This window comes from Hyalella azteca, unplaced genomic scaffold (genome assembly GCF_000764305.2).
Source record: "Hyalella azteca isolate HAZT.00-mixed unplaced genomic scaffold, Hazt_2.0.2 contig3409, whole genome shotgun sequence".
NCBI lineage: Eukaryota > Metazoa > Arthropoda > Malacostraca > Amphipoda > Hyalellidae > Hyalella > Hyalella azteca.
In genome coordinates this window covers 40,910-51,484 of record NW_025933659.1, presented here as the reverse complement: position 1 = coordinate 51,484, position 10,575 = coordinate 40,910, and the positions used below count along the sequence as shown (strand labels likewise).

Here is a 10,575-nt window from a genome sequence, read left to right as displayed (position 1 = left end):
TCGATCATTAATATGCCTCATGAATCATTCTTGCTGCTTTAAGCGCGTCTTACTTCTGTTCGGTGATCGTGATTGCGCATAAGGCTTGCAGCACTCATGTCTTAAACTGTCAATTTTTAATTAAGAGGATTATTTGAGCCATTAACAATCTTTTTAAAGTAGTGGTATGGTCGATTATAATTTATCTCTAATTTCATATTGCAGTTGTCGGCTGTATTCGATGATGTAATAAATGTTATAAGTGCTCCATAATATCTGAAACATTCACTATCGTGCACCTTGTAAATGTAATAGTCTTATGCGAATGAACTATGGGGCCGCACAAGCCAACATAGAATGCTTGATTTGTAGCTGTACTGTCGCCTAAACTATGGCTGCGAACAGCGATCCTGACGGTCAAACCACCGCTTACCTTGTACCTCCCGCCATCTCTGAAGATATCGACTCAGACAACGACTACCAACGATATTCGTTGACGATTGCCGGCAGTGCAGGAGCAACCAAGAGTGCACTCAGTCGGAAACGATCGTGCAAACGACCTGCGCCTCCTCCACCTTCTACCACTTCTACGTCCACGCTGCCATCTTTATCTTCTACTACTTCTACCTCCACGCTTTTCTCTACATCTTCCACTACTTCACTACCACGCACTCTTTCGCCATCGTTGCTCCCTACGATGAACACTTCAGCTCAATCTATTCCTGTTCACCAGTTGCCTGGGTCAGAAGGGTCAGTGGACGCGGTCATTGGAACACAAGCAAGCGAGTTGCACGCTCCCCCCGAGGTGCCCGTGAGGTCTCAGGCGTCTGTACAGGCCACCAAGAAGCTCATTACAGCGCCGGGTGCTGGAGGCCAGCCCTCTGTTGTGCTGGCCCAAGAGATGCTGCATTCCGAAGAGTCATCTGATTATGAGTACATGGAGAACGTGCCCTCCATGTATCCGTACGGTCATTACCCTGGGTACCCTCAGGGTACACCATATCCATCCTCCCCATATGGTACGGTGTTTTACCCGCCCCCTGGTTGGGGAGGTTACAAAGGCCTCCTGCACTCGTCTTCTGAAGGCTCCGTAATTGCCTCTCGTCGTCGAGCTATCACCACAGGAGGACCTCTGGTTCCTGTGCTCGAGGAACCCTACCACAATAATGGAGGTGGCTACCCCTCACTTTCTACCTCCCCACCCGCTGCTGCTCCGTCGGGCTCAAGTCAACGTCGTCACGTTGCTATCTCAGGACCTCTTGTGCCTGTCAGAGATAACTCTTACTATGGCGCCCCTGGTTCGCCTCCCACTTCTCCGTCAGGTGCAAATCACCGTCGTCGTCCGACTGCGAGGTCCTTAGTGCCAGTGCAAGAGAACCCCTACTATCGTGCCCTTGGTTCACCACCAACTTCTCCGTCATCTCGAGGCTACAGTGGGCGACGTCTGGAACGCAGTGACTCTCTCATCACGGTGGCACATCTTAACGAAGATCTATACGTCATCTCGCCATTCTTGCGGTTAACGCTTACCAACATGACCTGCGTGGTGGTCGTGGCTGCTCTCGCGCTACCCAATTTCGCCACGTTGTTCTACACCGTCTTCAGGTATACTCAGGCCGGCGATGCGCCGAAAGTACCAGACGTGTTTACCTTCCATGCATCTAATGTGCAGAAAGAATCGTCCCTGATGGCCTTTTTAGTATCTTATGCTGCTTGGCATTACTTAGAAAATACTAATTTTAGTTTTTGTTTTCGAGTGTCTCCTAAGCAGAAGTTGCCCCTATGGAGCTAAGTAAACCTTGTCTTGGGTTTCTAACGCGTGTACAATCGACAGAATTTGTTTATATTAAAAGGCTATGTTGTTGCTCTTTGGATGTGTTGTTTGCCCACGAATTTTACGTTCAGAAAATTTATTGTTACTTTGAGGAATTCGTATTTGATATTACTCTGCTTCACCTGTTATTCACCGAACTGCGTAATGTTTACTTCTTAATGATGTCGTCTTGGACGGTTATTTCTTACCAAAAAAGTTACGTTTCTATTAAAGCTACTCTTTTTCGCAAAATTAAGCTTTTCTTTAATATGTACTGTGTACTTGTGAGTGTACCTGTGCTGTATCTAATTATTCAGGTGAACTGTAATTATTTCTGTAAAGATTGGAAGTAGATAGATGGTACTATAATAATAAATTCCAGTTTAGTTATATTAATTAACGGCTTCTTCTAAAAAAGATGCGTTTCAAATATAATTAATGAATTATGTTGAGCAAACTGCTGTAATTAAAAGGCTACTCTAGTCTCTGTAGTTATATTCAATAATACCAATGATCGAAGTACTGCAATAACACATTCCATTACTGCGCTAACATGTCTTCCTGATATAACTTTCATACTTGAACTAATGGCAATCGAACTTAAATATGTATAATTTACCACCACATTTTTGCTTCAGTTATTGGAATTGCACAATATATTAGTTATGTATTATGTATATAATAGATGCGTGTTGATTGAATAGCGTGGGTGTAGGTTTGTACTTTGCGTGTTAGTGCATTCTAAACATGTTTGATTGCTTCTGTTAGTGCATTTGTGTGTGAGTGCTTGTGTACTGCGTGGATAAAGCTTGGACATCCCTTTGTGCATGTGCAACCTTTGCGTGGAGACAAGTTTGTGTGGAGATTAGAGTGTGCATGCAAGCAAGCGTGTGCATGCGGGCATGCTGATGCGTGCAAGCGTGTGCATGCAGGCATGCTTAAGCATGCAATGTATGCATGCAGGCGTATATGTATCAGAGTTGGGCAGTAGCGCGCTACATGTAGCGGCCGCTACATTTTCAGCAGCGGCAGCGTTATCGGCGCTTCATTTAAGCAATTGTAGCGGTAGCGCCCGCTACATTTAAGCAATTGTAGCGGTAGCGGCCGCTTCATTTAAGCAATTGTAGCGGTAGCGGCCGCTACATTTAAGCAATTGTAGCGGTAGCGGCCGCTACATTTAGAGCATGTAGCGGTAGCGGCCGCTACATTTAGAGCATGTAGCGGTAGCGGCTGCTACATTTCCAAGTAGCGCTGCCCAGCTCTGATATGTATACACAGACGTACAAGAGACGCAGCATCTCAACGAGCTCAAGTGAAGCAGGCAGCGCCAAGTGCTCCCTGCCGCCGCGCAGCTGCCGGCACCAGCGCCTCAACTTATCAGCGAGCCCGCCCATGTTACTTGCGCTCATCTCATATGTTTTAGTCTATATACTTGCGCTCATCTTTTATATTTTTTTAGATTTTGTGTGTCTGTAAAGCCTGGCACCGTAAATGTATGTGGAGCGTATCCGTGAGATTCATCGTGTGATAAGAAATTTTATTCATGGTGTAAAAATAGTAAGGCTTGCAAAACTGGGAAGAAAGGATTGGATCAAAAACTGAAATTTGCTTTTCAAAGTGATGTGTATAATATTAATCTAAAGATGAGGTTTTATTTTAATAATTTGAAACGAGAATCAAGTGTAAGTTCAGGTTTATGTATTTTTCTTTAAAATGTGAGTCTAGATGGGCCTTTTATTTATTAGAAAACCTCGTTTTCATTAATATTAGATACGATTAATAGGACGGGATTATTCAGCGTGGATTATTTGCCCGAGCAACGCGGATTGCGTGGCAAATAATAACAATAAATTGCGTGGATTATTCAATAATAAAATTGCGTGGATTATTCAGCCGAGCAACGCCGGGCCAACCTGCAACTAGTTTATTATATATGTATTAGTTCATTTCTTTCATATATTTTGTACGTATCCCTTCTATTCATCCTTAGTACATGTTTTATATACATACCTCATAATTAACTCTAGGTATATCTTGCTCTGATTTTATCTCAATTAACTGTCCATAACCTATATCATAATGACCCCTAGGGTTTTATTTGTTCTTCGCGCATTTTGGTTGGTTCGCGCTACATATTAACATCGTTACGGGCATCAGTTGTAGGGGTGTGCTACTGTGCTTATTGTGTAGCCAGGATAGCCTGCACTGCACATGTGTAGCCAGGATACCCTGCACTGCACTTGTGTAGCCAGGATACCCTGTACTGCACTTGTGTAGCCAGGATACCCTGCACTGCACTTGTGTAGCCAGGATACCCTGTACCCTACTGCACTTGTGTAGCCAGGATACCCTGCACTGCACTTGTGTAGCCAGGATACCCTGCAGCACATTTGTCAAGCGACTAATTGCACTAGCGTCTTCGTTTGTGTTGCTTTTCGCCTGAGGATTCTGCGTTTTTTTAATGCTAACGCTGCTATCCTGCTAACCCCGGCGGGCTAGGCGCTATAGCGACTCTCTAGTACTTGCTGGCAATGATTTATTTGGCATTTTAGGGACAAGGACTTGCATTAATAACTGTCAAGATCATAACTGTCGTGCCACAAAAATTTTTAACAATTAAAGAGCACTTAAATATTCGTGAAGATTGATTTTTGAGCACAATGATGCTCAAGCATGGTAAGATTAAATTGATATTAGAGCTATTCAATTTGAGTGGAAGGCGATGAATTGGCTCAAGTGAAGTTAATGTCCCTTTTATTGTGCAGACTGGTGTTCGGCACGCTGTTCCCAGCCTACTACTCCTACAAGGCAGTCAAAACCAAGAATGTTAAGGAATATGTGAGTACATTTATGTTGCGCTAGGCGGGGAGAATGTGGGTGAACATAGCATGTGATAAGCGTTGTTGCAGCGTCAGCATATGACGTGCGTTGTTGTAACTTCAGTAATCATTGACAATCATTGTCACTGTCATAGGTAATCATCACTATAACAATGATAACGGCCGTGCAGGTGAAATGGATGATGTACTGGATCGTGTTCGCGTTCTTCACCTGCTTCGAGACCATCACAGATCTCTTCCTGGCATTCTGGTTCCCTTTCTACTATGAGGTGAGCTTTGAATATATATTACTTAGATACTCAATTGTTCATTAATTTGTGCATGTCTCTACATCGACTCGTATTTATCTACCAACGCGAATTATTCTCATACTAATTTAGATAGTCACTAATTAGGTCATGTAGTGACAGAGAAACGTTATTATCCATGTGCGAACGTAAATTTGGCTATAGATTTAGCTACCTTCATAACTAGATTTAGCTACCTACGGTGTCTATATTTAGCTACCTACACCTAAAGTGTAAAAATTTAGCTACATAAAGTGTCTAGATTTAGCTACTTACAGTGTCTAGATTTAGCTACCTACAGTGTCTAGTGTGATGTTGGTAGTAAAAAGTATCATCATTTCTCTACGTGGTGAAATTATTGCTTATTGTTAGGCAAGGTCCCAGCTGGTCCCACATGGTCGCGAACCTGGTCCCATAACCGCTGGTCTCGCTTGTCCCACGTCCCAAACGACCGTTTGTCCCTAATTAGTTACCGCATTAATGACTTGATAATTATGACTTGGCCTTCACCCGTAATGTCCCTGCCTTCACCCGTAGTGTCGCCTTCACCCGTAATGTCTCGGCCTTCACCCGTAATGTCGCCTTCACCCGTAATGTCGCTGCCTTCACCCGTAATATCGCTGCTATCACCCGTAATGTCGCTGCCTTCACCCGTAATGTCGCTGCCTTCACCCGTAATGTCCCTGCCTTCACCCGTAATGTCCCTGCCTTCACCCGTAATGTCGCCTTCACCCGTAATGTCCCTGCCTTCACCCGTAATGTCGCCTTCACCCGTAATGTATTCACCCGTAATGTCCCTGCCTTCACCCGCAGCTGAAGATTGTGCTGGTGCTGTGGCTGTTGTCACCCGCGACCCGCGGGTCGTCGGTGTTATACCGGCGGTTCGTTCACCCGTGGCTCACCCAGCGGGAGGATGAGATCGACGAGTGCATCGCGCGGGCCAAGGAGCAAGGATACTCGACCGTCCTGCAACTAGGAACTAAAGGCGTCAACTATGCCACTAGTGTCATCATGCAGACTGCCATCAAGGTGGGTGCCACTAGTGTCATCATGCAGACTGCCATCAAGGTCGGTGCCACTAGTGTCATCATGCAGACTGCCATCAAGGTGGGTGCCACTAGTGTCATCATGCAGACTGCCATCAAGGTGGGTGCCACTAGTGTCATCATGCAGACTGCCATCAAGGTGGGTGCCACTAGTGTCATCATGCAGACTGCCATCAAGGTGGGTGCCACTAGTGTCAGCAGTGCCGCCATTCACCACTATGTAGTTACCGTGTTTGTCACTTAATAATAACAATAATAACAATTTCAATAATGAATGAAATTCACAAAGTTTCTTTCATTTAGTGGTACAACTGATGGTAAATTATCATTATACATCACGTATGCCACTCTGGAAATTCCAATAGTACAGCATGTACAATATAGCAAATATTATTTTATTTTTTAAATAAAATGATGATAAATAATTAGCATTACCGGTACTAGCTAGTTGCATCAGCTTATTCGTAAACATTCGTGATTTACACGATTGAAGAAAAACCATTTGATAAATTAAGATGTGTTACGGAGCGTAATTGGCCACATATAAAAGCGTGTTACTCGATTTTTGTAATGCGTTCGATAGCAGTTAATAACGATTGCTAAGAGCTTTTAATCAAGTAGATTCCATTTGCATACAATTCAATATAAACTCTAACAACACAAGGAAGAAGACTTTTTAATCAAGAGGAAGACTTTTTTAAAAAAAGGAAGACTTTTTTAAGGAAGACTTTTTAATCAAGAAGATATCACTTGTTTACAATTGAATATAAACTCTAACAACACAAAAGTGATAATAAGGAAGACTTTTTAATCAAGTAGATACCACTTGCATACAATTGAATATAAACTCTAACAACACAAGAGTGATTATAAGGAAGAGATTTTAATCAAGTAAATACCACTTGCCTATAATTAAATTTAAATGCTAACAATATGATAAGGAAGATGGCATTATATTATATATATAATTATTACAATATATAATAAGGGATTATAAGTAAGATGGCATACCACAGGGCGGGGGCGGGCTGGTGAACCAGCTGAAGAGGAGCTACAGTGTGGGGGAGCTGGGGGCGCCTGAGGACCACCTCGACGCTGGGGACCTCAACAGCAACACTAAAGCCCCCAGCCTGATGGGGGAGTACGATCCCCATCCCCGACACACAGGTACGGGGCATGGGGGCGAGTGTGGGGAGGTCTGCAGTGAGGGGGGAGGGCTTCTTGGTGGGGATGCCGTGGGGTTAGCACAGGAGACTGTGGGGGCTGATAGACCGACGACTAGACCGAAAAAAGAAAGAAGTCGTCGTGGGAAGAGAGGTTTTGATTTACCCAACCCCGGGTTTACAGGGGCAGGGTCTACCAGACCGCTCCAAGGGTCTCTGGGAGACACCATTGCAGACCCCACGGAGGGGATTGAGGGGTCTGCCCCACGGGCCCGTGTCGGGCCTGTGCCGCTGTTTTACGAAGAGCAACAAGAAATGGATGTTGAAACCCCCGTGACCCGCGGGGAGAGCACCCGTGGGCGGAGAGTGGCCCGCGGGGAGGATGAAAAAATAGACGATGAACCTCTCATGGCCCGCGGAGACGGGACCGGTGGGCGGGGACTGGCCCGAGGACGAGGTGTCACCACGCGCAGCATGGCATCGCAGGAGCCCTCGCACACCAAACTCTTCTTCTAATGTCGGGAAACCGAGAAATTGTCTTTTAATATTTTCCGTTGTCGCCATAACACAATCCCCTAAAAATTCTCTCAAGAATTTCTTATAAAATTAATCTCAAATCCCCCCGAAAACTTCTTCTAATGTCGGCAAATTCCTCCTTTAATGTATCTCAGAAAACGAAAAATTGTCTTTTAATCTTTTCCATTTGAGCTATAACACAATCCCCTTAAAATTTCTCTTTAGAATTTATAACAAAATTAATCACTGAAATTCTCCCCTTACATATTCCTCGAGAAATTGTCTTCTAATCGTTTCCACACAATCCCTTAAAAATTATCTTTAGAATTTCTTATAAAATTAATCTCGAAAATCCTCCCTTACATATTCCTTGCTGAATTAATCCGAATAAAACATTCGTATAACTTACAAATAACTTGGCATACATTTGCTTTTAATTAACCACGACATTCCCACTCTTAGGTTTGGTTTATCATCCTCAAATTTCGGTCCCATTAAACTTTTTTTTTTCAGTAAGAATCGGAATAAGTACGCCTGCACTTTATTCCGTTTAATAAATGACATTAAGTTTTAATTTGTGAGCTAACAGTTTCGAATTATTGCTGATGGTGAGGCTGATATTGCTGGTGAAACTCATGCTGATGATGGTGATGCTGGTGATCTAGAAAGGTGGTTGTGACACACAAACTGTGATGGTATCTGCTCAACGCTGCTGCTATTGGTGCTGCTGATGTTTTTGGTGTTGTTGCAAGACTGTCTGCTATTGTTGCAAGACTTGCTGCTTTTGTTGCAAGATTTGCTGCTGTTGTAGCAGGCCCTGATATTAATGGTGCATTGCTGCTGTTACAGCTAACGCCCTTGAATATACCTATTGCTGTTGTTGTCGCGGCCGGCAGGGCTCTGTGGTTCTTGTCAAAATGCTGCGTAGGTATTGGCTAATAATTAAAATGCATTTTGCTTTAACATAAGCTCTATTGTAGCATCAGGTCTATATAGCAATATAAGGTCTATAGCAATGTAAGGTCTAAACCAATATAAGGTCTATGGCAATGTGAGGTCTATATTAAAACAAGGTCTTTAGAAGTAATCAATAACTCTTTAAGTGTAGTGCGTCATTTGTAAGGAAGTATCGAGCAGCTCGTACAGTATTTTTTAAGTCTTAAGTCATTGGTAAAGATGCGCCTGAAGAATTTCTTAATGATTCTCCTTGTTCTGTTGAATCTCTGAATTGCCTAACGCTTCGACCTCACGCAGCTGTTGCGTCATGAGTCTACATTGATAATTGGTCAATTGGTTAAGGGTCTACATTGATCCTCTGGTCTATTTTATGGCTATGTTTCGACATGAGTGTTTTAGTCACGTTTGATTTTAGATGCTAGTTAATGCTAGAGATGCTAGTTATCGCTAGAAGCGATCGCGCTGTATATATATTTTCAGCCTACTCAATATAATACCACCTGCATATGTTCTACGCATTTGTAGTACGAATTTTCTAGTTTCTTTTATCGAGGTGCATTTATCACGTCCTTCTTAGGTAGGAGGTTATTTTTATAAGCATTCTATTTTAATTTGCATGTATTTCACCCTTTCTTTTGATGTTGCCGCATTTATCTATTTCAATTTCCAAGCCTTTTAATCCACTTATTTCCCTGCCTGTTCTAAGATGAAGCTAGTTAACTTTTTTTCTAATGAGAACAATTCTGTTTAGTGCTCAGGTTAGTTTAGTGTTTCTTCAGCGATTGAAACAGATTGTAATTCATATCCATAGCCTGATTTTGATCAAAATAGAGTTAAGTGAATCTGAATAGATTTAGGAATGATGGTAGAAGAAGTGTAGACATTGTTTGCTATAGATAGCGTGTGAACTGAGTTACAGTATCTGTAAATACTCATGCTTTTCATAATTTTATTATACACTTGTTTGTTTATAACCGTTCCAGAACCGTTTTCTCGGTGTGTGGTTGCCACCAATGGACATCGCAGAACCTTAAGGTTCTAGTATTAAAAAATAACCTTGGCCTATACTTTCAAAATAAGTTACGAGATCGTATGTTCATGAACCAATCATTGACGGCCTTTTAAGCAAAATCCACCAATCACAGACAAGAAAATAGAGCGTATAAGTACTTACGATCACTTAGCGAGTTTTTAAAGTATGGCCCCTGGACAAGAGAGCAAAATTTACTCACAGTTTTCTGGCAGTGCGTGTGTCGGGTAGTCTAACACTATAGTTAGTGTACAGACGTGTTGATACGTCACTAGCGTTTGTGTAAGGGATTTATATATATTGACTTAACAATAGTGTTTGTACATGCATTATATATGCCTAACTCTAGCGTTTGGGTACTTGTGTTATATTTGTCTAACTCTCGCATTTGTGTAATGTTTTATTTTGTGTTACTTTATGTGTTCCTTGTTAGTGATTGTTGATTGAAGCTTGTGTTGCGGAACATTCTTCTTACTAACAAGTATAGCAGGAGTATAATGGACCAACGTTCCCGGTCATGTCCATACATTTACGCTGCTTAGGCCGTCTTATATTAATTCATATATGTATATGACGAGTTTGTTAGATTATTCATATATCCAGTAGGCTCCTTATAACTAGGCGATGTCACTTATATATTAAAAGATTATCTGAGGAGACGGCAAGCGAGAAAATTAAATTCAAAAGAAATTTCGTAGTCCGGGTTTGGAGAATCCTATGTCAAAGGATGGTTGTACGTTAGTCCTTTACATCGATCTATAAATATGTCAAAGGTAGGTAGTATCTTGTTGGCTTGGTTTTTGCGATGATCTACCGGAATCATGTTGTGTTAACCGTTTATTATAATTATTGAATTATACTAGGTAAATATTGTTGAATTTATGAACTAATTTAAATATACTAAATATTGTTGAACGACGCGACTGGCGCTTCAAATCAATAAC

General features: G+C 42.2%; 1 protein-coding gene across 1 annotated transcript; it reads left to right on the top strand.

Moving 5' to 3' along the window:
• Window positions 1–224: 224 nt before the first annotated feature.
• Window positions 225–9,560, top strand: LOC108665804 (mucin-5AC). Its single transcript, XM_018152607.2, has 7 exons — window positions 225–1,584; window positions 4,558–4,630; window positions 4,803–4,901; window positions 5,733–5,948; window positions 6,982–7,132; window positions 7,313–7,645; window positions 7,769–9,560. The coding sequence occupies exons 1-6, from the start codon at window positions 371–373 to the stop codon at window positions 7,642–7,644; spliced, it is 2,085 nt and encodes a 694-aa protein (XP_018008096.1). The 5' UTR covers window positions 225–370; the 3' UTR covers window position 7,645; window positions 7,769–9,560.
• The last annotated feature ends 1,015 nt before the right edge of the window (window positions 9,561–10,575 follow it).